Source organism: Dryobates pubescens, chromosome 25, assembly GCF_014839835.1.
Source record: "Dryobates pubescens isolate bDryPub1 chromosome 25, bDryPub1.pri, whole genome shotgun sequence".
NCBI lineage: Eukaryota > Metazoa > Chordata > Aves > Piciformes > Picidae > Dryobates > Dryobates pubescens.
This window is the reverse complement of record NC_071636.1, coordinates 1,935,573-1,961,793: the sequence shown is the minus strand read 5'-3', so window position 1 is coordinate 1,961,793 and position 26,221 is coordinate 1,935,573. Positions and strand designations below refer to the sequence as shown.

General features: G+C 52.5%; 2 protein-coding genes across 2 annotated transcripts in view; one reads left to right on the top strand and one right to left on the bottom strand.

Annotated features, from left to right (window-relative positions):
• Positions 1-9,373, top strand: part of RNFT2 (ring finger protein, transmembrane 2) — a 28,871-nt gene extending 19,498 nt beyond the window's left edge. The window contains exons 6-9 of the mRNA XM_009909659.2: positions 1,011-1,160; positions 5,193-5,258; positions 6,814-6,915; positions 9,228-9,373. Of these exons, the coding sequence (XP_009907961.2) occupies positions 1,011-1,160; positions 5,193-5,258; positions 6,814-6,915; positions 9,228-9,362 (453 nt within the window). The 3' untranslated portion in view covers positions 9,363-9,373. The remainder of the gene's footprint in view (positions 1-1,010; positions 1,161-5,192; positions 5,259-6,813; positions 6,916-9,227) is intronic.
• Positions 9,374-17,777: 8,404 nt separating this feature from the next.
• On the bottom strand, positions 17,778-26,015 carry HRK (harakiri, BCL2 interacting protein). Its single transcript, XM_054172903.1, is given in 3 exon segments — positions 17,778-18,172; positions 25,703-25,988; positions 25,990-26,015. Coding segments are annotated over 2 exon segments (264 nt in total). The 3' UTR covers positions 17,778-18,172; positions 25,703-25,750.
• Positions 26,016-26,221: the final 206 nt, after the last annotated feature.

Below are 26,221 nucleotides of genomic sequence, written 5' to 3'. Positions count from 1 at the left end.
CACCTCTAACTCTGCTTTTTTCTCCTGAAGTTCCTCAGGAAGGTTTGAAATATTTGAGTTCAGAATTCCTTGAGGGGTCTCTTTTCAGCTCCAGTCTTATCATGATCCAGAGAGTTGTCAGGAAGATTGATCATAGAATGGTTTGGGATGTGTAATGGTTAAGGGAGCTTAAAGATCATCTAGTTCCAACACCCCTCACCATGAGCAGGGACACCTCCCACTAGCCCAGGTTGCTCAAGGCCTCGTTCAGCCTGGTCTTAAACACCTCCAGGGAGGGGAGGTCTCCTTACTTTTAATCCCTGTACCTTCAGGTGCATAAGACCAAAGAGACCTACCCTGCATTCCTTCTTATTATGAACAGGATCTGCAGTCTACATCCTGTTAGCCTCTGCTGCCAGCTTCTGTAACACTGCCCAGTTACTGCTCTCTTCAGTGGTGCCCAGTGATAGGACAAGGGGCAATGGGAACAAACCAGAGCACAGCAGGTTTCCACTGAACTTAAGGAGAAACATCTTTACTTTGAGGGTGCTGGAGCAGGCTGCCCAGAGAGGTTGTGGAGTCTCCTCTGGAAAGATTCCAAACCTGCCTGGCCACTGTGATCCTGGGCAAGCTGCTGTAGGTGACCCTGCTTTAGCAAGGGGTGGGACTGGATGATCCCCAGAGGTCCCTTCCAGCCCCCAGTACTCTCTGATACTATGATCTGTGGATAAGGGGCACATCCCTAACCTGCTTGAGAGGTTCAGGACTCAGAGTTGTAGACTCTGTGGGTCAGTGACAGAGCAAGAGGAACACCATGAGACAACAAAGTGATCATTGTCCTTTCCAGGCAGAGAGTGAAGCAGCTGCAGATAAAGCTGCACCTGATGAATCCTGGTCTTTACACTGCTTAACAGAGTGCATAGGTGAACAGTGGACACAAGTCTTGTAACCTTCAAGCTCTGCACCTGCTAAGAGCCCCTCTGTTGCCTTCCTGGCAGTAATCATGTCTCACTTGTTTGGTTGTTTCACAGGGAAAGTTTTATCTGGTTATCGAGGAGCTGAGCCAGCTGTTTCGCTCCCTTGTCCCCATCCAGCTGTGGTATAAATACATCATGGGAGATGACCCATCCAGCAGCTACTTCCTAGGTGGGATCCTGATCATCCTGTATAGCCTCTGCAAGGCAAGTACCACCTCGTGAATAACCTCCATGGGAGCTGCACCAAGAGCAGAGAAAGCAGCAGAGCTGAAGGGAGCAACTCTCCCTTTTGACTGTGGCTCTGGCTGCCTAGGAAAGGAAGCTGCTGCAGCAGCTGGGGCACCATGTGCTTGAGTTGCTGGAAGCATTTTGCTTCAGCAGCATGTGGGCATTGATAAGCTAGAGGAAGATCTGTGAGTGCTCATGGAGTGTTGCATCAGGCTATGAAGTCATCTCTGCTTTCTAATACCGTTCTATAAAGGCTAAAGGAGAATGGGAGTCTGGGGGACCAATACTGGAAGAGCTGTTAGCTGTCTGCAGACTGCTGGATGCAGCACAGAAAGGAAGGTCACAGGCAGTTAAATGTTTCTCTCTAAGCCTCTCTCTGTCTTCCAAGGCAGGGTAGGTACTCTGTCAACTCTCAGTGCTGCATGCAGCAGGGAGGGAGAGGGTCATCCAAGTCCTGCCTTCATAACACTGGTTGGGCTGTCACAAGTCCAGGACATCAGTGATGGACAAGAGTAATTCATGTTTGCTCAGAAATGAGAATGTTAAGAGCACAAAGTCTGCCTGGACTACTGTAAATGAGTAGGTGTGGCTTAGAAACATAACATCATTTTGGCTGGAGGCAGCCAGGGTCAGGCACAGCCCAACAATTGCAGGGCACAGCCATAGTAATGAGACAAGCTCAAGCTGAGGGTGGAAAGTCACTTCATGTGTTGGGGTGTCCATATCAGGGGAATCTGTAGTCAGGCACAGCTGTGGCTATACTGGAAACCACCAGTTACATAGCACAGCTCAGACATCAACTGAGGCCTCCAGGCCTGAGCTTAAACAGAGTTCCTGGACCCACAGGCAGAACTTGTGGGTGAGACTCCAGGTGAGGCTCCTCGGGGCCATGAAGGCCTATTAATGCACTCAGGGTCCTGACATGGAGCTGTAGGCAGCTCTTTAGGGGTTAACTTGATGTTTCTGTGCTTTGAAGCCTTTAAAGGCACTGTTGTGATGATCTAGGTTGGAAAGGCAGCTTCATTTTGTGAAGTTCTGCTGATCTATCATTTAGAAGCTCTCTGAGGAGAGGACAGATATTTACTGGCCTTGACTGGACCTTCAGGACCAGGGTGGGGCACACTTCTGTGACAGTGCCTTGGCTACAGCCTGTGCCTGTAATGTGCAAGTTTCTTCCTTTAGTTCTAGTTCATCAGGAGGGTAAATGGAGGGATAGGCCAGCCTAAGGGTGGCAAATGTTTAGTATCAGGTTAGGATCAGACCTCTGCATGCTGGAGACTCTGCTTGGAAGTGGAAGAACAGTGGGAGCACACTTGTGCCATGCAGGTCATGAAACCCTAGGTGTGTGCATCCCATTTACAATCACAGGAGTTGGAGTTTCTTGCCTGAGACACTGAAAATATACCCAAAGGAGTCCACATTAGCAAAGCCACAAACCACATTAGAAAAACCACAGAAGCCAATTTGGCACTCAGACCTTCTGTGCTCCTGGCAGAAATCCAGGGCTCAGGGAGGGCTGCAGCCCCTTTCCCCACACAAAGGGCAGGCTTGACTTGCAGAAGGTTGCAGTTATAAATAGTGCAGCTGATGGGAGCAGTCATCATGCCTCTGGCTGGACTCTTAAGCATGAAGCTCTGATTTTGGTGAAGAAATCCCAGATGTTCATCACCAAGGGCATCCAGGGGCTGGGTTTTTTCCCCTCTCCTGAGCAGACACACTCACTGTCTACCAACACAGTTTGTGGCAACCATATTGCTAGAAGGGTGACTGATGCAACATAGACTTCAGTGCATGGGGTGATAACTGGATGTTAAGACTCCACTTTTTAGGGTACAGAAGCTCCAGAGGAAAAGAAATGGAGGGGGCAAAGGGGCTGGAAGAAGAGGAGCCATCAGAGTCAGAGCAAAGGCATTAGCAGCCATGCTGTGAGCAGAGCAACCATAAAAAGCTGCAAATTGGACTGTGGGAAAGAGCTGCTCCCAGTCCTTGTTAGAAGAGGAAAAGTCTGTAGTGGTGGGCAGCTCAAGTGCTAGCTGCTGACTGGAAGCATTACTGGCAGGACCCTGGGAGCCTCTTTGCTGCTGCCTGGAAGCATTACTGAGGCCTTCATTTGATTCCACATCCACTGCACGATGATCTCATTGGCATTCCCTGCAGTGAGCCCACTTAATCATGCTAACCAAAACAAACAGAGAAAGCCAGCTCCAGGCATTCTGCTGCCTTTGCACTGCTCTGCACACTCCACATCACCTCTTCCCCTGCCCTCCCAGCTGCTTCTCACTCAGGTTAGAGATGCAAAGCTCCTGTTGTGTCATCTGGCCCTTCTCTCAGTGATTGCAGTGCAGTGATTGCACAATCCTTTTTTCACAGCTTTTCCTGGTCAGTGGCTTTTTCCCTGTGTGCTGCCAGCAGATAGGGAAGCTGAACCACAGAAAGATTTTGGTTGAAAGAGACCTCTAAGGCCATCAGGTCCAACTGCCAGGTCACCACCAAACTGTGTCCCTCAGCACCACACCTACACAGCTCTGAAACCCCTCCAGGGATGGGGGACTCCAGTACTGCCCTGGGCAGCCTGGGCCAGGCTTTGACAGCCCTCAAGGGGAAGAAATTGTTCCTCATGTCCAACCTAAACCTCTCCTGGGGTAACTTCAGGCTGTTCCTTCTTGTCCTGTGACTTGTCCCCTGGGAGAAGAGACCAACCCCCACCTGGCTCCAACTTCCTTTCAGGGGTTTGTAGAGAGCCAGAAGGTCTCCCCTCAGCCTCCTCCTCTCCAGGCTCAACAACCCCAGGTTCCTCAGCTGCTCCTCACAAGACCTGTGCTCTAGACCTCTCACCAGCCTTTCTCTGGACACATTGTCCTTTCCTGGGTCATCTAGGTCCATCTCCTGTCACCACCCACAGCCCTGCCTTGCAGAACCTTTGTTTAACTGCTGATGCTGGCATGTGGATGAGGTTTGTCCTTTCATTAGGAGCAGCATGTCTTTAAGGATGCTGAGTGTCTCTGCTCTTGCTCAGCCCCTTGATATTTGTAGGCAGTTTATCATCTTTTCCCCCTGCTTTTGTAGTGCTCAGCCAAGCTGTAAATATTTATGTCTTTTATTCTCTTTTCAGAAATCATTTTCTGCAGGCTCATTTTCTGCCCTTCTCTGAGCTGCTTTTAGTCTTTAATGAGGAGCCCAGAATGAGAGCTGCTCTCCAGATGCAGTTACATCATGTTTGCTGGGCAATAGAGGGAGGGGGGAAGGAAGGGCCCAGGGTTTGCCCTTGCTGTTGGCCATCTCTGGGCCTCTGCAAATTACCAAGGTGCTGGAAACTCACTCTCCTCTGGCATTTGAACCTTGTCACTCTATAGGTGGATGGGAGCAACTCACCCTCAGTCCTGCTTTTCATTCCTGAGGCTGTTCTTCTCTTGGCATCATTTAATCTCCGCTACACCAGCCTCTGGAGCAGGACAGGCAATTTCTACTCCTTCTATCACAGTATAACCTGGGCCCTGGAGTGTCAGCTTGTGTGACACAGCCACCCAGCCCTGGAAGTCCCCCTGTTCCCCAGAGGCTGCAGAAAGCTGTATTCTACCTCTTCCCTGTGAAAGAAACTGTGCTTCCTTCCCTCTCCTTCAAGCTAACCACAGTGTTTTCTGACCTTACTTCTGGGCTTCTCAGGTGCTCTGTTCTTCAGGGGGGATAGGGGGAAAATGGGTCCAGTTTAACCCTTTCCTGCTTAGTGGGGCTGGGCAACTGACCCTACCACAACCCCCTGAGAGCTGCTCCTTTGCCTGTCCTGTGGAGTCCCTAGCTGACAGTCCATTGTTCCCAGAGCTTTCCTGGCTACCTTTCTGCACTGCGTTACAGGTTTCATGGTCACCATGAGACCTTTTCTGGCACCCTTGCTACTTAAGCAATCTGTGTTGCCTCTGAGTATCCACTTGGAGCCACCTTTTCCTGAGTTTCTGGGCTGGACACACAAAGGTTGTGAAAAGTCTCTAAACCAGCATGTCTTTGTTGCAGTCTTTTGACATCTGTGGTCGTCTGGGGAGTGTCCGGAAGGCACTGAAGGTCCTTTGCACCCCGCAGGTAAGCAGCCAGCCCCATGGGAGCAGCTTCACAGGTGCCACCTTGGTGCTGCTGAATGATGGACTTGACAATTGCATGAGGATCATAAAATAATCTGTTGTCCTGTGGGTGGATAAACTGGTCAGGGGTCACAGAATCACAGAACTGTTGGAGCTGGAAAAGATCTCTGGGCCCATCAGGTTCAACCTTCAGCCCAACACCACCATGGCCATTAAACCAGGTCCCAGAGTTTCATGGCCACACATTTGTTTAACACATCCAGGGAGGTGACTCCACCACCTCCCTGGGCAGCCTCTTCCAATCCCTGACCACTCTTGCAGGAATTTTTTTCCTAATCTGCAACCTAACCCTCCCCTGGCACAATGTCAGGCAGTTCCCTCTCATTCTGGCACCTGATCCCAGGGAGAGGAGACTAACACCCACCTGGCTCCAACCTCCTTTCAGGGAGCTGCAGAGAGCAATGAGGTCTCCCCTCAGCCTCCTCCAGAATAAACTCCCTGCTCCCTCAGCTGCTCCTCCCCAGCCCTGTCCTCCAGACTCTTTGCCAGCCTCCTTGCCCTTCTCTGGACCTGTTTCAGCCCCTGAATGTCCTTCCTGCAGTGAGGGGCCTAAAACTGAGCCTGGTATTTGAGGTGTGGCCTCACCAGTGCCCAGTGCAGGGGGACAGTCACTTCCTGTCAGGGGCCTTTTCTGATGTTTGCCCTGTCCCAGCTGTGGTAAGAGATTGTTGCAGTTCTGGCCTGGTTTGCCTGATTGGAAGCCCTGTGTAATGAAGCCCAGACAGCAAGAAGCTGACAAAAATGTAGTGCAGAGTGTGAGAAAGACTTGAAGCAGGGAAATGCAGTGTCTGATGTGCAGTGATAGTGAAAGACACCCCAGAGTGCTCAGAAATGATCCCAGGCATCACATTCTACAGCAGTGATGGCAGCTCTGTTGCAGTGAAATACTGTGACTGAGAGTTTGAAATGATAAAATCAAAGACTGAAGATGGAGAGGAAAAGAACAGAACATCCTGGGAGTTTGTTAGAGCTTGCCTTGCTTATTCTGTGGGTTTGGGCTGGCCATTGTCCCTCAGCAGGTTTCTGATTCCCCTCTGTTGCAAGAGCAGAAGCAACATTGGCTTTCCACATATTTAAAAGAGAAGTGGGAAGGCTGTGGGTGCTGCTGCTGTTATTCTTTCTTCTGGTGTCTAACTTCCAGCAATAGTCCCTCCCACTATCTAAACACCTCTGCAAATGATGCTGAATTAATCCTTTCAGCTCCCTGTTGAGCTCATTAAATTTCATTATCACAGCTCCACAAGTGCAGGCACTAAAAGCTGGAGTCAGCTCGAGGGGAAAACAAACCAGAGAGCACAGAGCTCCAGACTCACTCTCTTCCATCTGCTGGTGCCCAAGTCTCCCTTCCCCATACATGGTGACACAACACTGGTGTCCTTCCCAGGCCATGCAGGGAATCTGGGGGCCAGATCAGTGTCTATACCTGTGGCTGACCACAAAGCAGCTTACCTCCAACCCTTTGACACTGGGAACTTGTTTCCACCTCTCCCTGACAGAGCTACGGAGTGCGTGCTACCAGCCAGCAGTGCAGTGAGGCAGGTGACATCTGTGCCATTTGCCAAGCAGAATTCAGGGAACCTTTGATCCTCATGTGCCAGGTAAGACTCCAAGCTCCCCACATCCTGCTCCCCCACTGGCATTCATTTGGTTAACTTCTGCAGCTGGGGAGAGGCACAGCCAGCTGAGGTCACGCTCTAGGTCCTTGTGGATATTTCTTGCCCTCCACTGGATAGGCAGCGATGTGTGATAGCTGAGCTACTCCTGAGGGGCTGATCAGAGCTGCTGAGATGGAAAAGACCAGCCTTGAGTCCAGGGATTGCCAGTTGGCAGGCCAGGTCTTGGATCTGGAATGCAAGATGCTTTATCTGACCTGTGGGGAGGCTGGCTGGTCAACAGGCCAGCTGAACAAAGAGCCAGTGCTGTGAGAAGGGCAGAGATCCAGAATGAGCCTGCTAGGGAGCCTGGAGCCTGGAGCAGCACTGTGTAACATAGTCTGGCCTCTGAGCACCCAGCCAGGAGGAAAAGGAGTTCTGCATGTCTAACCACTGCCAGTAACTGGGAACTGTCCTGTTTCTGACTGGGTGAACACTGGTAAAATGCAGGTCATAGAATTATGGAATGATAGAGTGGGTTAAGTTGGAAGGGACCTCAGAGAACATCTACTCCAACCTCCCTGCCATGGGCAGTGATGCCTTTCAACTGGAGCTGGGTGCTCAAGCCCTCATCCCACCTGGCCTCAAACACCTCCATAACCTCTCTGGGCAACCCATTCCAGAGTCTCTCTACCTTCATACTGAAGAACCAGTCTGAACCTACTCTCCCTCAGCTTCAAACCATTCTCCCTTGTCCTAGATCCTAGTCTGGTGTGCTCAGAGTGCTGCAGCAGTCCTTGTGTGGTGTGGGTGAACCCCTCTGAGCACACCACACTGCCATGGGTTCTGCTGATGTGTCAGAGGCCAGCTGAAGGCAGTGCCTTTGTGGCAAGGCTGGTGGTGCTTCCCCAAGATTTCCTCTTCAGTTGCTTGTAACTTGCTCAGGCTTTGTGTGTGGGGGCTGAAATGCTTCCTCATGGAGGCTGTGTGGCTGACCTGTGAGTGCATGCAGGAAAACCTTGGGCAGAAGGATTCAGCCATTTCTGGATGTTTGCTTTCTTGTGAGACCAAAGCAAAGATCTTTTTCCAAAGAGCTTTAGCATTCCCATGCTGTGTAGCAGGGTTAGCTGCATCCAGGGTGCCTCCTACTATTCCTGGGAATGTCTGTGCAGATGTTACCAATCTGTAAGCCCCAGGGAAGTTTATCAGAGTCAAGCTTTTGATGAGTAACATTTCTGCTGATTCCACATGTGCTGAGGAGGTCTCAGATTATTACAGCTCCTATTCTTGCCCTTGCAGTCTGGCTTAGGTGGGGCTGTGTGCTGGGCAGCCATCCCTCCTGAGCTCTGTTTGTCCAGGCTGGAGGGAGAACCCTGCTGTGGCTTGGAGTGGAAATGAAGGGAGGAGATAAGGGGTGAAACCTGACATTGATAAAGAAGGGGAGATAGGGGCTGTGAAGCTGCTGCCTGGCACTGGGTGGTGTGAGCAGAAGCAAGCAAATGCAGTAAGGAGTAGGGGGAAGAGAGAGGATTGTCTGAGCTAGGTGAAGACTTATGAAGGAACCCAGGGAACTGAGGGTGGAAACAGGGTAGTGAAAACAAGAGGAGAAACTTGTTTGCTGTGAGGGTGCTGGAGCCCTAGAGCAGGCTGTCCAGAGATGTTGGGGAGTCTCCTTCTCTGGAGAGATTCCAACCCCCCCTGGCCATTGTGCTGGTGGGCAAGCTGCTGGGGGTGCCCTGCTTTAGCAGGGGGGTTGGAGTGGATGATCTCCAGAGGTCCCTTCCAAGCCCCACCAGCTGGGGTCTGTGAAACCACAGCTTCATGGGAATGTACAATCTTAGGCAGGTGCTTCTTGGGTTGGTGTGAAAGCAGTGTCAGGTTGCTGGGAATGCTGGGGATATTGTTTTGGTCCCTGCTGTACAAAAGAAGAAAAGATGAGGACAGGATGGAAAGTGCCCAGAGTGGTCAGGGGACTGCCAGCCCTGCCATGTGAGGAGGGGCTGGGAGAGCTGGGTTTGTTCAGCCTGGAGAAGGCTTAGGGGAGGCAGTCCATAAAAGGTGGCTATCAGGAGAATGGAGACTCCCATTTTCCAGGGAGTCCCATGGAAAAGGCAAGGGGTGATGGGGACAAGTTACTGCTGGGGACATTCCCACTGGAATCCAGGAGGATACTTATCACCAGGGGAACAGTTGGACATTGGAATCATCTCCCAGGGGAAGCAGCGGAGTCCCTGCATTGGACAGCTCTAAGACTGAGGTTGGCAGGGTGCTGGGCCAGCTCCTGTGGGGGGTGTGTTGATGGCCTGTTGTCTCCACAGCACGTGTTCTGTGAGGAGTGCCTGTGCCTGTGGTTCGACAGGGAGAAGACGTGTCCCCTCTGCCGCTCCGTCAGCGTGGAGACCCTGCGCTGCTGGAAGGATGGCACCACCTCTGCCCACTTCCAGGTCTACTGAATAGAACACAAACCAACCAGTGCAGTGACTTGTGTGGAGAGAGGACAAGGCTGGAAGAGCTGCTTGATCCCCTGCCCCTATTTAGCTGCCTGTGGATTTGTTGTCTTAGTGCTTCTTCCAGCTCTGTTGCTGCAGGAGCCAAAAGAGCAACAGCTGTTCCTAGCCAGAAACTTTATCCTCAAAGGCAAGGAGAATGGTCTTTGTGTTACAGCAAACTCCATGGCTAAGCTGCAGCCAAGAGTTTCCTTGAACTGACAGGGGGACAAGCTGCCTGGGGTGCTTCCTTTTGTGCTGGCCTGTTAGTCTAGATCATTCCTGTAAGGCAAGCCCACTGGGAACTGCATGTGGATAACTGGTGTACAGGGGAGATCTGCCCTGCTCTGGCTGTCTCACATTAAATGGCTCTGCCTTCCCCTACTCTGTAACCCCTTACAGCCACACTGCCTTGGAGAACTCCTCCAAAGCAGTGCTTCACACACCTTCTGCCCCAGGTGTCTCTGGGGCTGGTGCAGTGTTGTTTCCCAGCAAGCCCTGGCTTTGCAGTTGGTTCCCCAAATCGTCCCTGTTGTCACTGTCATAGAGTCTGAAGGAACCTGGGGAGCTGGAAATGACACTTGCTTTTCTTGGGAGTGGTTTTCATGACCAGACTTTCTGATTTCCTGGCATATGAAGAGCACAGCAGGAGGCAGGGAGGGATTAAAGTCAGGTTTGCTTTGTCTAGGGGAGAAGTTAAGGTCCTAACCAAGAGCATCACACACGTTCAGGGGTCTCTGCTGTCAGCCCTTCAGCACAGCCACTCGAGGCAGGGACTGTTTGCTTTACAAACCAGTGCCACCCAGCACCCCCAACCTGCCTGGGTCCAGCAGTGGAAGAAAGGGCTCACACAGCCCTGAGCCAGAAATGCATCAGGGACACAGGGCCCCCCACAGAGCCTTGGCTTAGTGAGGCTGTCTGCCTTGAGGACAGAATTCTCCAGAAGCAGCTGCACTGCTCCGGGAGCCAGCCTGCTTTCTACACCAGCTGGATAATCCACCTGTGATGGAAGAGACTTCATTGCCACAGCTCTGCTTCAGAAAGAGCTCCTGGAGGACACAGCTTGTGGTGTTAACAGGAGAATGATCATCCTTGGTGTTGCTGAAGTTCCAGCTCTGGAACCTGCATGCAAATGGAGCTGCTGTTTGCTGGCTGGAGCTTTCTGGTGCACTAAAGGACCTCTGCTCCCTGCTGCAGGCAAAGGGAAGGGACCTCATTAGGCAACTGTGGCATCTTCCATGCTCATTGCTATGGAGATGGCCATAAGGTTGCAGTTCCACTCAGTGGATAATCAGGAAGAGCTGTACCTGGGGGAATGAGCCTCTGTGTGTGTACTGACTGCTGCCTTCCCTCCTGCTGCCAGGCTCCACGGGGAGAATTAAAGCCAAGAGCAGCTAATGGCAGCAGGATTAGGGCTCAACATTTCTCTGGAAATAAGTTCAGTATGGCTGGAGGAGAAATGTTCAGGGGCAGAGCTTGTGCAGGGAAAATAATCCAGATCTGGCTTGGGAGGTGGAGGAGGAAAAGCTTTGCTTTTTTGATCCTGCTCAACTGAATCCCATGAACGTGGAGAATTAAATCTGGTGGCTGTCTGCAAGGGAATAGCCTTTGGGGCATGAGGGAAGAGAGTCCAGGAAGGAAGGCAGCAAAGTTTTCAGAGGGCATAAAAATGTTGTCATGTACAACAGTCTGGTACCAGCACCAGCGAAAGGGAGCATCCCTGGTTGTGTGGGCAGGCAGCTCAGGGAGGGTTTCGGTGGCAGTTCTGAGTGCAGTGCCAGTTCACTAACAGGTTGGTGCTGCCTGCTTTCAGGGTGCTTGAAAAAAAACCCTTCTGAGTCTGATGGGTTTCTAAATTATCTTTGGAGAAGTGCATGAAAAGCTCAGTGGGAGCCCAACACAAAGGTCAATGGCAGCCAAACCCAAGGGTCAGTGGGAGCCCAACACAAAGGGCAGGATGAGCCCAACACAAAGGTCAATGGAAGCCAAACCCAAGGGTCAGTGGGAGCCCAACACACAGGTCAGGATGAGCCCAACACAAAGGTCAATGGAAGCCAAACCCAAGGGTCAGTAGAGGCCCAACACAAAGGGCAGGATGAGCCCAACACAAAGGTCAATGGCAGCCAAACCCAAGGGTCAGTGGGAGCCCAACACAAAGGTCAGGATGAGCCCAACACAAAGGTCAATGGCAGCCAAACCCAAGGGTCAGTAGGAGCCCAACACAAAGGGCAGGATGAGCCCAACACAAAGGTCAATGGCAGCCAAACCCAAGGGTCAGTGGGAGCCCAACACAAAGGTCAGGATGAGCCCAACACAAAGGTCAGTGGCAGCCAAACCCAAGGGTCAGTAGGAGCCCAACACAAAGGGCAGGATGAGCCCAACACAAAGGTCAATGGAAGCCAAACCCAAGGGTCAGTGGGAGCCCAAAACAAAGGGAAGGATGAGCCCAACACAAAGGTCAATGGCAGCCAAACCCAAGGGTCAGTGGGAGCCCAACACACAGGTCAGGATGAGCCCAACACTCCAGGTAGCATTTGATACATTTCAAAACGTCTGCTTTCTGTTTGGTGATAAGGCAGGCAGGCAATCAGAGGGGAAGGACAGGGAGTCTTTTCTGCCATTCTTACAGTCCTTTTTCTTGACTCTTCTTTGCTGAATGATCTTTCCCAGTTGTCAGTGTAACAGAGAGGGGACTCTCAGCATCCTGTACCTGAAACACTTTGCTCCAGCCCAGGGAGTCAGACCTCAGAGCAGCACCCACTGGAGGAACTGCCAGGTACCTTGCATTTCCTTTCCTGCAAGATGAAGAATTTACTACAGGCCACTGATAGAGCTGCTAAATTAAACCAGCATCCCTCAGTCCCTGCTTTTCTAGCTGGCACACTGTGGAAGAGCCAGCTCTGTGCTGTTGGCAGTCTGTCCTTGGGTCAGTTTTGAAAGGGACTACAGGTGAGAGACTGCTAACAAAGTCAGGGACAGGGGGTTGGCTTCAAAGTGGAAGAAGCTGGATTAGACATGAGGCATGAGGCTGGTGAGGCCCTGGAACACGCTGCACAGAGAAGCTGTGGAGGCTGCAAGCCTGGAAGCGTTCAATGGGGCCTTGAGCAAGCTGGTCTAGCAGGAGGTGTCCCTGCCCACAGCAGGGGTTTGGAACTAGAGGATCTTTTAAGGTCCCTTCCAACCCATTCTGTGATTACAGCATGGGCTGTGTGAGGCAGAACAATTCACCTCTCCTAGAACATGACATTTGGACCTTAAAAACACAGGGGAAAACTTCAGTTCTAGGGCCAGCTCATGAGACACCTCTGACTTCCATGAGTAAACTGTTGGTGCTGAGGACAGCAGTTCTCTTTCCAATTGCAGAGGAAATAAAACCCAGAGGCTTTTTTTGCCATGGAACAGTTGTTTTTCTTTGCTTTTTATTTTTTTTTATTAAAGTCATTATAAATATGTACAAAGAGTCTCAGCATATGAAATTTCCTTTTACAAAAGAGAGAAGCCACATCCAACCATAAGCAGGAGCTCCATGAACCTCCTGTCAGCAGTGAGCATCTGCTCTGCTCTTGCTTTGGTGAGGGTGGAAGCTTGCACAGTGACTCCGCACGAGTTTACATCCAAACAGAACCAACTCAGGGAGGGGCAAGGAAAGGAGGACTCACTGCAGCTCAGCTGTGTGCTGCCAGCAGTGCATCTGGGAGGGGAGCAGAGGGGGGGATTTGGACATGTCCTGAGGACTGAAGGTGAGGGGAAGATTTGTTCTCGTGACAAAGTGTGGCCCTCAGATTGATTGGAGAGGTTGTGCTGTGAACAGCCATGAAGCCAAACCCGCTGCAGCTGGTTTGCTCTCTGCTTAGGTGTCATCTGTAACTAGGAGTGGAGGTAACTAACAAGGGCAGCTCAGTTCCCAGATGCTTTCAGTGAGTATTTGTCACGCTCCAAAGCCACCTTCTGTGAATATTAAAAGCCTGGGGTTCAAGTACTGAAGTGTCCCTGCAGAGTGACCACTGGAGAGCTCTGCTGGGGAAAAGTCACTCTGGCATACAAATAAATAGTCAGAAAAAACATTCACCTGCTGGGTGTTTTGTGGCAGGTGGGGAACAGACAGTCTGTAGCTCTGACTGGAACAGTTGGCTTCCTCCCACCACTGCTGGTGGTGGGAAGCCTTGCAGGGTGTGTGCTGATGGAGGTGCTCCTGGTGCAGACGGTGCGTGGCCCAAGCCAGGCAAGGAGCACAGGAGGCAGGGACACTGAGCTGTGTGCTGAGCACAGCTGCCTGGCTGGCTGCAAAGGGCTTGCAGAGGAGGCAGGGACACTGACCTGTGTGCTGAGCACAGCTGCCTGGCTGGCTGCAAAGGGCTTGCAGAGGAGACAGGGACTCTGACCTGTGTGCTGAGCACAGCTGCAAAGAGCTTGCCCAGCAGACCAGGGCAGGGTGAGAAGAGCAAGGCAGCAGCAGCGTGCTCCTCAGGACATGCTTTAGTGGCCATGAGGGTGTCAGGTCAGCAGTTGGACTGGGTGATCTTAGAGGCCTTTTCCAGCCACAAAATTCTGTGTCTGAATCCTCTCCTCCATTCAAACTAGCTGACAGACTGCTGTTTCCCAAGGAAGATCAAATCCCATCTTTTAGGCCTCCCTGGGATTTTGAATTTACATGGCCAGTGTCTCCTTCCTCTGCTGGGGAGATGTGCAAGTTTAGCTCAGCACACAGCCAGCAGGGCCTTGCAAACTGTTTTGCTGGAACAGGTTGCCCACTGAAGTTGTGGATGCTCCTTCCCTGGTGGTGTTCAAGCCCAGGCTGGATGAAGCCTTCAGCAATCTGGGCTAGTGGGAGGTGTCCCTGCCTCTGGCAGGGGGGGTTGGAACTGGATGATCTTTAAAGTCCCTTCCAACTCAAACCATTTTGTGATTCTATGAATGGGGCTGGTTCTGAAGCTTAGCATGACACAGAAAGAGAGCAAACTCACCAGTCAGCTTAAACCGAGCTAAGCAGGGCCTCTGATTTGAGTCAGTTACTTTAGGAGTGGCCTGAGCTAAATGAAGGTCATTCCTGCATGCCCACATGCTCTAAAGCACAAGTGTGATGGGTGTCTCATTCCCCACCACTGACAACTCAGTGATTTGGGTGATTTGCTGGATGTTTTTACTGAGTGATGCCTCTCCTGGGCATGGCCAAGTGTGTGATGGGAGGATGGCAAAGTGTGTGATGGGAGGCTTGGTCCCACTCCATTTTTTTTGTCCCCTACTGTAAATAATTCCAAGAGTCAAAAGGAAATAAGCTGGAAGTAAAGGGCCACATTCTGTCCCGGGAGTAAGCCAGCTGCCTGCAAGCAGACAGCGCTGCCATCCTACAATCAACTTCAGGTGTTCAAGGCCAGGTTGGAGGAGGCCTTGAGCAACCTGTTGTGGTGGGAGGTGTCCCTGCCCGTGGCAGGGGGTTGGAACTGGATGATCTTTCAGGTCCCTTCCAACCCAACCTGCTCTATGGGTCTATGAACTTGGCCAAAGGACTCCTTTTGTCAGGCTGGGGGCGGCAGGGGGGAGAGAAGCTGATCGGTAGTTGCCACCCTACCGCTTTTTTCACTTGTAGTATGAGGTTGCAGTGTGTGATGGGAGCTGTCTTGGTGGAGTGCTGCTTTAAAAATTCATCAAGACTTTCCTCACAGCCACATTATGCAGCGCTCTGCACAGACTATGATCTCATAACCTCCTCCTCTGGCTCGCACACGCACCGTCTGCTGAAACCCAAGATGAGGGCTGCGTTTTTTTCCCCCTGTAGAGAGCACTCCCCAGCCTTCACCGAGGCTAATCACAATCAATGACTTCTTGGCTGCTGCAAAAACACAAGGGGAGCGCGAGAGAGGAACTGCGCCGCTCTCCTACCCATTAGCGCGGCACAGCACCCCCCCTACCACCGCCACCGCCTCAGCCAGCTGCTGCAGTACAGCTCCAGGAGCGCTAGGGGAGTGCACGGCGTGCTCGCTTTGCCAACACAAACATCGACCAGGGCTAGAGCAGAGCTTTCAAAACGGATAAACACACCCCTTGTCAAAAAATGGAGGCGCTCAGGAATAGCAATTGTACCAGAAAATGTAAGGCTTTGACAGTACATACCCTCCGGTAAGGAATGCCATGTCTGTACAGGGAATGCTGGCTAGGGAGCGCTGGGAAGCTCCTGCCCTGGCCAAGCTGCCTCGGCCCAGCGGCCAAGAGATGGGAACGCTCCAAAACCTGACCCTCGGTTCCCACTGAACAGCCAACTCAGAACGACAGAAGTGAAGCAAATCAGGGTTAAAGCAGGACTGGGAGTACTGAACCTGCTGGAGTTTATGCTTGGGAAGCACCACAGGTTTGGTGGTTGGGTTTTTGTTGTCTCCTAAGGTGTTTGGTGTGCTGGGGAGAGCCAGGGGAACCTGCTCCCTGGGAGCTCTGGGGTGGGGGTGGTACAGCAAAGCCTGTCCACAGGGTAGGACTGAGGTGATGGCTGACTCAAGGGGCTTTCCCAGGGCAGGGAGGGACACTGTGGGAAGGACAGAACTTTCCCTCTGCTGTGCTGTCATCTTGCAGGGGAATTGCCTCTGGCAAAAGCGCTGCAAGGCAGCACCCTGCAGACTCTGCACTCAGAAGGTACCAGGGAAAACGGGGTCATGCCTGTGCCAGGTGAGAAGTTCACTGAACATTCAGAACTGGGAGCTAAGAATTGTTACAGGGGAGGAATGTGTAGGAGACCCCTCACTCCTGCACTGAGAAATGTGAGCCAGCTCCCACCCTGGGGGGGCTGTCACAAGGCTGCCTCTGTGTAGATAAGACCTAAGGCTGCCTGTCCTCTACAGCAGTGACACCTCCACTCCTCCTGACCAGCTCCTTTCTGATCACATTTGACTCGTGCCACACAATTTCACCTCCTCATCTGAGCTGTATTTTTAAGACTATGCCCAGGATCCAGCACTTGCTGAAATCAGCTGAGGCTCCTCCTTTGACCAGAAGCATTACTTATTTCAGCAGGAGACTGAGCTGGGAAGGAGGGCAGGATGCTGAGAATCACTGAGCATTGGGGCCAAAAAATTGTAGGAAAATGTTTTATTGGTCCCTGTGGCTCTCAGACCATTCCAACCCTATCAACAGATAAACTACACTGAGCTAATGATCCCTCCCCACACTGCACATAACATCACGTAGGGCAAGGTTATTCATTAGGAACAAGCTGCTCTTTCTGCTGTTTGTGAGTTGACTTGGATCAATAATATCCATGGTTATGTGTGCAGGGCCCCCAAACACAGCAGTGAATATTTGATAAAGGCAGAATTCAGCTTTGAGGCTGCTTAGAAACATTCCTCCTGCAGGAGAGAGAGCTGCAAGGTGTGACAGGGACACAGTGCCCACATGGGCAGGGTTAGGGCAGATGGTTAAAAACCAAGCAGCCAAACTTCCTTTGGGAATTGGGTTCCTAACATTCCTTGAGCAAACCCCTCTTGCCATCAGAGGGGCAATTTCCTGGTGCAAATATCTGAAGCTTGGAAAAACGTTTCTAAAGGACTGTGCGTAACGCTGACTGTGAAATAGCATCTGGGAAGTTCCCTCCATCTGCCAGGTAGCTCTGGCTGAAAGAAAAAGTGCTCAGTACCAGACTGAAAAGAGCCCTTGGACTTCTAAGGACAAGTTGTCTCGTTATCCCTTTGTCTATGGATTGGCCTGGACACAGCTCTCCCCCATGGCTGACAGGGCTTGAGCGTTCCGCTCACCATCCAACCCGCTCTGGTTGGAGGCGTCCCTGCTGACTGCAGGGCGGTTGGACCAAGATGACCTTTGAGGGTCCCTTCCAACCCAATGCAATCTGTGAGAACAGCCAGCCCTGGAGCCAGAGGAGGTCCTGCGCTCACAGGCTCCCGAGACGGACGCTGCAGTGACAAGAGCTGGAGTGTCTTTGCCGTCCCAAGGAAAGCTGCTTCCCAAGCTCCAAACAATCAAAAGAAACAGAGCTGAGTTTTGTCAAGTTCTGGGCTGGGTTGTTTCATCCTACCTAAAGCAGACTGAAAGAAAGGAAGAAAGAAAAGAATAGCACCTTCTCAGCAAGAATTCCTTCTTGTATCTTGTGTATAAATATTAATAACCAAAATAGATTTCTCCTTGCCCCACGTTTCAGAACATCCTCTTGGGGGAACCTGTATAGCACCACAGCGAGGCACTTCAGCCCCAGACAAATATTAAATGGAGCACCAGAGGAACCTGAAGTCTGTCCCCCGGTGCCATAGTTAATATATACACACACAAACTGTCGTCCGAGCTGCCCAGCACCCGGCCCCTGCCGCCGCGGCCGTGCCCGCCCGGCAGCGCGTCCGCTCGCTCGGGATGCAGGCCGCCGTCCTGCCGCCCCGGCAGGAGCGCCGCTGTTGCCATACCCCAGGTGCAGCGGAGCAAACGCCAGCGTTACAGCAAGGACATCACTACTCTTTTGACTCAGACTGCAGGAGCAGGCCTGCTCAGACCACCATCATCTACAAGGAACGCGGCTCACGTTCTCGACAAGGCATGCACGTTTAACGTATGCATACAGGAGGGTTTACATTCTTCTATATATAAGCATGTATGTGTCTCTGGTTTGCTGCTGGGCCCTTCAACAGCTCCTGCCGTGCAAATCCTTCTTCACGTTGCCCAAAGCACTTCCAACATCTTCCACTTCTTTCTTTATCTCCACTCTCCACAGCTGCTGCTCAGGCTCTGGATTCCCTGGAGGAAAAGGGGAAACAATTTTCTCCAAGGGCACAGGGTTTTCCTCCAGCCTAAGAAAGCAAAAGAATTGTGTTTGGGTTTAATTATATTGATGCATGGGTTACAATAAAAGCTTCTTTTTGAATTTATGCTTGAAGCCTCCTGCTGAATGCAGCCAGCAGAGGAGGTGGATAATTTATGGGGAGGATGCACAGGAGTTGACACCTCCAGCCCTGTGCTGCTGCAGCGTTGCTGGGGAGCCCTCCCTTCGCTCTTTCGCCTGCTCTCTCTTCGTTTACACCACGTGAACAAAAATGTTGACTTTTAGGGAAGCCATTAATTGTGTTACAGGTAGGCAAGGGGGCGCATGGAGTACCACAGGAGACTTGGAGGCACTGGCTCACTCCTGCTTCTGCCACTGATTAGATTTGTGGCCTTGAGCGAAGTGCTTCTTTCAGTTGCTGCTGTAAAATGAGGGCAGTAATAACTTCTCTGCCTCATAGGTGGGCTGCAAGCCTTAATTAATAAAGTGCTCAGAGAAAGGCACCTATCTAAGTGCAAATTAGCAGGAGAGGTGCCCAAGGGGCAGCTGGGATGAAATTCCCATTCCCCACCTTTATCCCTAGGTTTCTCCATAGCAGCATCCTGCCTTTCAGAGCGAGTTGTCTGCTTTGCAGAGGCTGTGACAAGGAGTGAGCTTAGAAAAGCCTCCGTGGAGACATCTCTGCTGGCTTCTGCAGGAGGTGATATCACCCAGCTGGGAGGAAGGAGGGGGAGAGCTGCTGATTGTGCAACTGCACGGGCTCTGAAGGCCGAGTGTGAGCTAGGGCTGGCCAGCAGCTCTGGGGCAGACTCTCAGCATGGTTACTCCGATGCAAGCCCCAAACCGTTGCCCTTCCTTCTGCAGTGCCACCCTGCTCGTGCCAGCCTGCAGGTTACCAGAGCCAGCGTCACTGCCTCTGGAACGCACCTAAACCTCCACTGTGTGCTGCAGCAGGCTCCGAGTACCCCACTGCATCTCTGCATCAGCCTCCTAAGGTTGAACCTGATGTGCTTCACCCCAGCTCCTCTCAGCTGCTCCAGCTGCCGCGCGCGGGCTGCGGCCATTCCCACCCCTGCCTCCCGCTCTTCGCTGCCTCGCTCTCCAGTTTTGAGGAATCTGACGCAACAGTGAAAATAGCTCCAAGGCCCCAAGCCAGAATGAATCATCTAGACTGGAAGCACGTTTTCATTTGTCTGGCTGTGATCAAGGCTACCAGCTACTCACACAGTTTCTATGGCTCCTGGATCTGCCTGAACGCTCTCACACACACACACCAGCTCTCAGGAAGCGCTGGAGGTCTGTTTTGCAGAGCTGCTTAGCTTCTTGGGCAGGAGGTAACCAGGAAAGGTGTCTGCTGCTTGAGAAGGCATGAACACGACAATACTGGCTACACAGCAACAGCCAACAGAGCACAGGCCATCGACAAACAGCTGGCAATGAGTAGCCCAGAGGCTGAACCCCTGTCCCCATTTGGCCTCCTGGCCAACATGCCCAGGAGACAGCCCTTTGTGAGCCCCATGCTGACATACAGCCCGCCCAGGACCTCAGCCTGCACTCACACGACTGCACGCTCAGCACCAGGCCGCTGCGCAGCACAGACAGCGCCAGGGCAAGCTCTACACCTGTGAAACATCTCAAGGAGGAGATTCTGGGCACCTGCACCTATCACACAAGATGTCCTTGTAGGAAGGTCCTCAAAATGAACCCCATGGCACTGCTGGAGTGTGAAGGAGAGCACAGCTGAGGAGCTGGCCTGGTGACACGGAGGCAGAGCCACTGATGTGGTTTCTTACACTAACAAAGTGAGGTATTTGCTCAAGTTAGGCTGGAATGAAGACTTCAGGAGTTGATTAAAGGATTTCCTCCAAAGCAAACCCATTTAATCCTTATTTATGAGTTCTCCTGCAGCAGCACTTCCAGTTGCCAGCTATGAACCCTTGTCCGGCTGTGCCATCCACGGCCGGCCACAGATCATCCTTGGTGCCATTATGTTTTACAGACTGTCCCTCTGTGTCACTTAACATATAGAAAAATCTATAAAACCCTGTAAAAGTTGATAAATCCTCAAACATCTTGCACTGGGAGCGATAAATCTGCCCCAGGGCAGGCAAAGAGCTCAGCGCAGTGTTTATGCATCTCACAAGCCCTGTTGGAAGAGCTCAAATGGCTCTTTAAGTTTTGCCTCAGCCTGGTGCTGGCCTTCTGCAGAAAGGTGAATTTCATGGAAAGAAGAAAAGAGAACCCCAGAACGCTGGCCTTCAGCCCATCTTTCAATAACACAATTCTGAATATCCTGGGCTGTGTTAAAGCCATTTCTGGGTGCAAGTTGGCTGCGCTGCCAGCATCTGACTCATTAATGGAATATAGTTGGAGCCAAATTCTGATCTCATTTACAGCACTGTAAATCCAGGGCAACCCAATTGACTTCAGTGGAGTTACTCCAAATTTCCCACAATAGGCACTCAGCAGATAGATCAAAATTTGGTAGTCTGGGTCTGAAAAAGGCTGAGGAAAGCCAAACTACCTCCCATTTGTAATAGTGGGGTGGAGAGTGAACTGCAGAGAGTGCCAGCATATCCCCTCTGCAGAGCTGCTGAAAACCTCTTTGTTTTGCAGGTTATCCTTAGCATGTTGAAACTTTATTTTAGGGGGGAGATGGGAACAGGGAATTGTCCACAACCAACAACAGTTTTCATTTACTGATGACAAAAACCCCAGGAATTCTAGCTGAGTTCTTACAAATGCTGTGTCTACTGAAAACAGGAAGGGAGGAAGAAAACTGTCACTTTCCATGGGAACCAGCATTCCCTCTCTTCCTGGGCACTTCAGGAGATGCAGAGTGTGCTCAGAAAGTTCCTCTTAATTTGTGAGACACCAAATCATCTCAGCCAGCCCCCAAATGTCCCATTGCTATTTGTAAGACATGGGCCCCACAGCTTCTCAACTGCTTTGAACTCTCCAGCCCTAATCCTACAGGTCTCTGGCACAGCCTGCAGAGCTGGTGCCCACCTACAGAAAGCAAGCTGCTCTCCTCTGGGATACCCAGTAGGATAGGCATGAAATGACTCAGGCAGGGGGTCCCAAATCTCATCTCAGCATTTCTTTGACTAATCTTTACTCAGAGGCAGGCTGCAGAGCCATGCTTGGTGCCACCTGCACAAAGCCAGAGGAGAAGCTGAGCTCACATGCCCTAAAGCAGTTGGCAAAAGGAGCTCTGCTCACAGCTAACCCATCAGCCTGTCACTTCTGGGTTTAAATGGATTACACAGGCAAGTCAGCTGGCACGTGCTCCTCTGCTAATAAACAAAATAACAGTTATTGATATATCTAAAGCACAACAAAAAGTATTCAAGGGCTTGGACCGCTAAGGGAAAGCTGGAAGCAGGGACAAAGCGAGGCACTTTCACTTCCTTCCTGCCGCAGCAGCAGGTTAATGAGAAAACAAGGGCTGGGCAGGAGCCCTGTCAAATTCCCCAGCAGCCTGCATCCATGCACACTCACACTTCATTAGCATCTCTGTGGGAGACCCCAGGGCAACTTGGAAGACCGAAAAACAATTAGGAGGAGGTTCAAGAGGTAAGAGGAGAACTACCAGGGAAGAAGTGGGAAGAATGGTGTGTCCAGGAGATCTCAGCACAGGAAGACGAAGGAATCCAGGCAAACAACTAAGTTGGGGCTCTGACCTTTGCTCCCAGCAGTGGCTGGCCTGGCCATCCCCCCACCGGCAGGAACAGGCATCTCAGGACTGTTTCAAAGAACTCTGCTGCCTGTTTATCACCACAGCCGATGCTGGAAGGATCTCTGTGTGCAATTTAACTGTGAAGCTGGGGTAAGGATGGCAGGGATCTTGGGTGGTCTTGAGCAGGATGCTAGCCACTAGGAAGAGCAACTTTCTTCTGCCCTAGTTATCCAGGAGGATAAACAACAGTGCTGGCCTCTTTGTGTCCCACAGGGTGGGCCAAGCTGACTGTCCTCCTGCAAAACCGCAGCTCACTGTTGAGCCACTGGGCCGAGCCCTGTGCTAGCTGCGCTGCCTCTGGTCCTTCATTTGCTCTGCACTCCTGCACAGCTCAGTGTGACATCTCCAGAAATCTTATCAGCACAGTTTCAATACAGATAATTAACTGCACTGAGACTTTGGACAGAGTGGCTCTGCATGAACCCCGCAGCAAACAGTGGGGGGAATTACCAGCAACACAGTGGGCACAGAACCAGGCTGGTGAAGCTGGCAGGGACAAGTAGGGTTTGATTTTAATGCACTGCCACTTCTGAACTGAGAGTGAGATACAAGTGACACTGCATGCCAAACTGGCACCTGACAACTATACTTCATGCCCTGGCTGGGCATTTCAAGGTGATGTCAGATTATACATTAGAAAACTGCCGTTTGCAAAGCACTCATCCCCAAATCCCGAGCGTGGGCCACAGATACAAGCCAGGCACATGCAGCAGCCCCAGTCCTGCTTTCACTGCCATCACCCACAGATTGCAGAGCAGGAGAAGTTCCCTGGTACACAGGATTATTCCCTGTGCTGCATTGTTGTGTAAAGCCACAAGGACCTGAGGGAACAGCTACCAACCTTCCTCCTCAGACACGGAACAGCTACCAACCTTCCTCCTCAAAAACAGTCTGGACACTCACAGCAGTCAATGCAAAATGCTGCTACTACTTGAAAGGGCAGGAGAGGAACTGCAGTGCTAAGCCAAGCTGAAGCTGGCCTTGTCCTCTAACCTCTCTATTCATTCTGCAGCCACCAGAGCACAAAGCAAAGGTTGGCTCTGCAAAGCATTTACTAAGCATGCAAGTTACTCCCCTCTCATGAACCATACCATGAAATCCTCTAAGTGTCCAGCACCTGGCCCTCCTGCCCTGCTGCAGAACAATGTTATTGTCACTGCAAAGTGTCTCTGAGGAAGGCAGAACACCACCTGTTCTGTTCAGAAATACTCCACTGACCTACTCGGCCACTGCTGCTTTACACAGCTTTAAGTCTAACCAGCTCTGAAACACTACACATAATCAGGCAAAGAAAAGGGTCTCAATGGCAAAACCAACCCAGAAACTGAGGTGCAGGTGAGTGATTTAATTCTTCTGGGGTGGAATTGTATTTCCAACTGCAGCTTGGTCACTTCTGCCTTAGAAGCTTGCCAGGAGTTGGACAGGTCAGGGTGCTGCACACAGAGGTAACCAGGAGACTGTTCTAGCTTCTCAGTCTCCTGTACCTGGCCTCTTTATCTCTGAAACTGCTTCAGATCACACACAAGGACCTTCTCTTCAGACACTTACATTTGTGTTTGTGTCCATGAAGCCTCAGAGCATTTGGAGGCAGCTGAGCACATCCTGTCTGCAGCAGCCTTTGAAGCTGTCAGGAAGGACTGTGCATGCTGAAGGAGCTCACCTCGCCGTACTGAGGGTAATGCTTTGCTTTCCCAGCGTCTCTTTATCAAAGCAGTTTATAAGTAATTGGTTATTGTTGGGCCTGAAGTGCAGGAAGCCAGATGGAGGTGAGGGCTCCAGAGCCATCAGCAAGAGGAGTTTGGGGGAAATTCCTATCTACCCAATAGTGCAAACCTTCACCAAACTAAAAACTCCAACAGGATGACCAGGACGCCTGGGCTGAGCGTGTGCATGGATCCATGGGGACACTGACCTCCCTCACCTGCCACCTCTACATGGGATGAAGGTCCCACACTGGGCAGGGAGAAGGAAAAGGAGAGCTGGGACACTAGATAAGGGAGGTCACTGCAGTCCCCCCTTGAATTTTGACTCTTTCTGAGCTCAGAGTGAGAAGCAAGTCAGACAGGTGGCTCTGCTTTGAAACACCGGACTCAAACTTGCCACAAACTGACGGGAAGGGGAAGAAGATCCCTGAGCTCTGCCCCTGCCCCACATCACTAACCACTGCTCCACACCACTGACTGCCTCTCCACAGCTCTGCTGGGCACAACTCTGCACACACCATCCCAGAGCCTCTGAGGTGTAGAGCTGAGGCTTTGGCTGTCCAAACAGCAAGTTTTGATCGGGCTTTGTTTTCAAGGCAGGCTTTCCAAAGGTAAGCAGCTGAACCTCCTGAGACAGCAGCAGTTGTGGCTCAGCCAGACCATAATAATGCCCCCTCATAAACACACATTTACACCACCCCCTCCCGTGCTGACACACAGACCTGCTGGAAAACCTTCTTTTTAAACCCTCTTGATAACTGCACTTCTTCTTCACACCATATCTATGCATCTAATGGTATTCCATGCACCTAGACAGCACGTGAGGCATCCTGCAACGTGAGACCTGACTCCTGTCAGCCCAGCTCTGCTCCAAGAGTTGTAAACAGCCCAGTGAAGCTAAAATTGGGCACGGTCAGCCCACAATTGGTGGCATTTTTCAGCTGATTTTAAGCTCTTGTCTAAATCCTGCCTGGTCTGGTGGGATATGAAGCACACTGAACGTTTAAGGTCTCTCCTGAACATAAGATACACATTGGGAAACATTCACAGATACAAAGCACCCAAAATAGGAGCCCTCACCCCTCATGTTTGAGGGGAGAAATCCCTATCCCAAAGAGCACTTCAAAGCATCCTAAATCCCTGAGGTGACCCCACGTATGCTGAGTATCCCTGCATGCTCCCAGGGCTGAGAGTTCCGAGCTGTCCCCACCAGCCCAGGAGGGGTCACCAGGATGACAGCAAGGCTTACAGGATAACAACAGGTTGCAAGTTATGTCCCATTTCCCTGCTGCTGGTTTGCTCAGTGACTCTGGAGCACACTGGAGGTTCTAGAAACCAGCAGTAACTGGGCTTGGCACACTTTTCTCTGGTTGATGGCTTGGGACCACCCTTGGGGAAAGTCTCCAGCACCGGGCAAAGCATTATCCAAAACACAGAGCCAGACACAGCCAGCCAAAATTCCAGGCTGCCCTGCTGGATGGTCCTAAGGGGATATCCCACACAGGGCACGAGGAGAAGTTCCTCCACTCTCAAGAGGGCTGGAGGCTTGGCAGGCATGGGTATGGGGAGCAAGCACCCTCTACCTCCCAGGGCTAGGTGTTGGGGGGGACACAGAACCTGCTCCACTCTCCCTGAGGCACCCTGCACAGAGACCACTGACACTTGCTCGCAGGGGCCACAGGGTACTAGTCAAGCACGGAGCTGGAACTGCCCATGGATGACCCGAGCGCAGAGGAGGCACAGGGCTGGGAGCCGTCAAAGTCTGCGGATCGGGAAAGAGGGTGTTTGGGGAGTCCTGGGAAAGGGAGAGGGAACGGGAGAGAAAGAGAGAGGAGGAGAAGGCGAAGGAGGTACAATTTGACAGCACCGGTGTCGGCAGCCCAGGGCTCCGTGCAGCGTCCCGGTCGCCATCAGCTGGTACCGCGGACAGCGCGCTCCGCCGGGCCGGGCCGGGCCGGGCCACCCTCGCCGGACTAGGACTTCACGAACCGCGTCCCCGGGACGGACCCTGTCGCTCCGCTCCCGGCCACAGCACGCCGGGCCGCCCCGAGCCCCGACGGCCGCCCCGCCGCCACCACCCCCGCCGCCACTCCCCGCTCCCCGGCGCGGTGCCGACCTGTTGCGCGTCCCGCCTGCTCCCCGCTCCGGCCATCGCCCCTCTCGCCTAGAGGCTCCTCCTGCGGATCAGCCAGGCCAGCGCGGCCGCGGGCGTGAGGGCGCACAGCAGGCACACCACGGCGGCCAGGCGCCGGCCGGCCGAGGGGCCGCGGCCCCGCGCCTTGCGCCGCGCCGCCCGCTGCTCCAGTTCATCGCCCAGGCGGCGCAGGCGGGCGGCGAGCAGGCGGGCGGCGGCCGAGGGCCGTGCGGCGCGGCCGGGGCTGCAGGGGCAGGGCGCGGGGGGGGCCGCCGTGCAGCGCGCAGGGGCACATGGCTGCGCCGCCGCTCGCCGCCGACTGCCGCGGCGTGTGCGGGCGGGAGCGCGGGCGGGAGAGCGGGCGGGCGGGGGACCGGGGGGTTACATCATCCCCCGCGGGGCGGTGCTCGGCCGCGGGGAGCGGGAGGGGACGACGGGGACAGCGGGGAGCGGGCGGGGGAGCGAGGGGAGGGGGACAGGGTGTGGGGATGGGGGACGTGG